At 53.6% G+C, this 828-nt stretch overlaps 1 protein-coding gene across 1 annotated transcript; it reads right to left on the reverse strand.

The window, feature by feature from the left end:
• Positions 1-61: 61 nt before the first annotated feature.
• On the reverse strand, positions 62-271 carry H310_14644 (hypothetical protein; the record flags this gene model as incomplete). Its single annotated transcript, XM_008882539.1, has 1 exon — positions 62-271. The coding sequence occupies one exon, from the start codon at positions 269-271 to the stop codon at positions 62-64; it is 210 nt and encodes a 69-aa protein (XP_008880761.1).
• Positions 272-828: the final 557 nt, after the last annotated feature.

An 828-nucleotide genomic window follows, 5' to 3' on the forward strand; every position in this document is an offset into this window, starting at 1 on the left:
GCTACGTCCTCCGAAGGGCTTCGAGGTTCAAGAGACTCCTCGCTGTCGCCGATCGAGTGATTTATTCCGTGACCCGAGGTGGAGTCCGAATAGAATAGGTCGTCGATCGATTCTTCGACGAGGAAGGCATCGTGGCCCCCTTGCTCAGCGCGGCTGCGCTTTCAGGTTCGCGTTGCTCGGGTGAGTTCGCGTGATGTTGGATTCGGTAATCCAAGTCTCGTTTGCGCTGCAGCGCGCGCGGTGAGTCCGCGTCAGTGACACTGATGTCCATCGACGTCAGCTCCGTTCGTCCCGTAGGCATCTCACAGCCGTCGGCTTCGAGGCGAGGCTGGTCAGGAGAGGGATCGTTTGGCCTTCTGGTGTCCATGCTTACGACAGTCTTGATCCGGCAGGAGAATACCCTGCTTCTCCACCAAATTTGTGACGGTCACGGGGGAAGGCGTAAGCGCACAAATTAAAAGGAAGTTCAAGGGTGAACTTCAGGGTCGGATATTCTCGGCGTCACCAAGAGTAGCGCAAGATGGAGGAAGTAGGTGTCTTCCAACGTGCAGGTTAAAGGGAAATTTAGAAGTAACTTATCTAACATGAAAGCATCCCTGTAGAGGGACGTCGAACGTTTCTAGGCTAAAGGTTCTAAGTTTCGAAGCCTAATCATTGGGTATCGCCCATTCGTGGACGAGCAGGGATGACTTGACGGCTATCATCGTCATAAGGGTCATGTGATGTCTGCCAGCGACGTCGCTGAAGGGCGAGCGTCAAGCTCGTCGTGCGAGAGAATGAATAGGATACAGAAAGGAGTTCGGGTTCAACAACAAGTCACTTGTTGCT

Source organism: Aphanomyces invadans (assembly GCF_000520115.1).
Source record: "Aphanomyces invadans strain NJM9701 unplaced genomic scaffold supercont1.78, whole genome shotgun sequence".
Lineage (NCBI taxonomy): Eukaryota > Oomycota > Saprolegniomycetes > Saprolegniales > Verrucalvaceae > Aphanomyces > Aphanomyces invadans.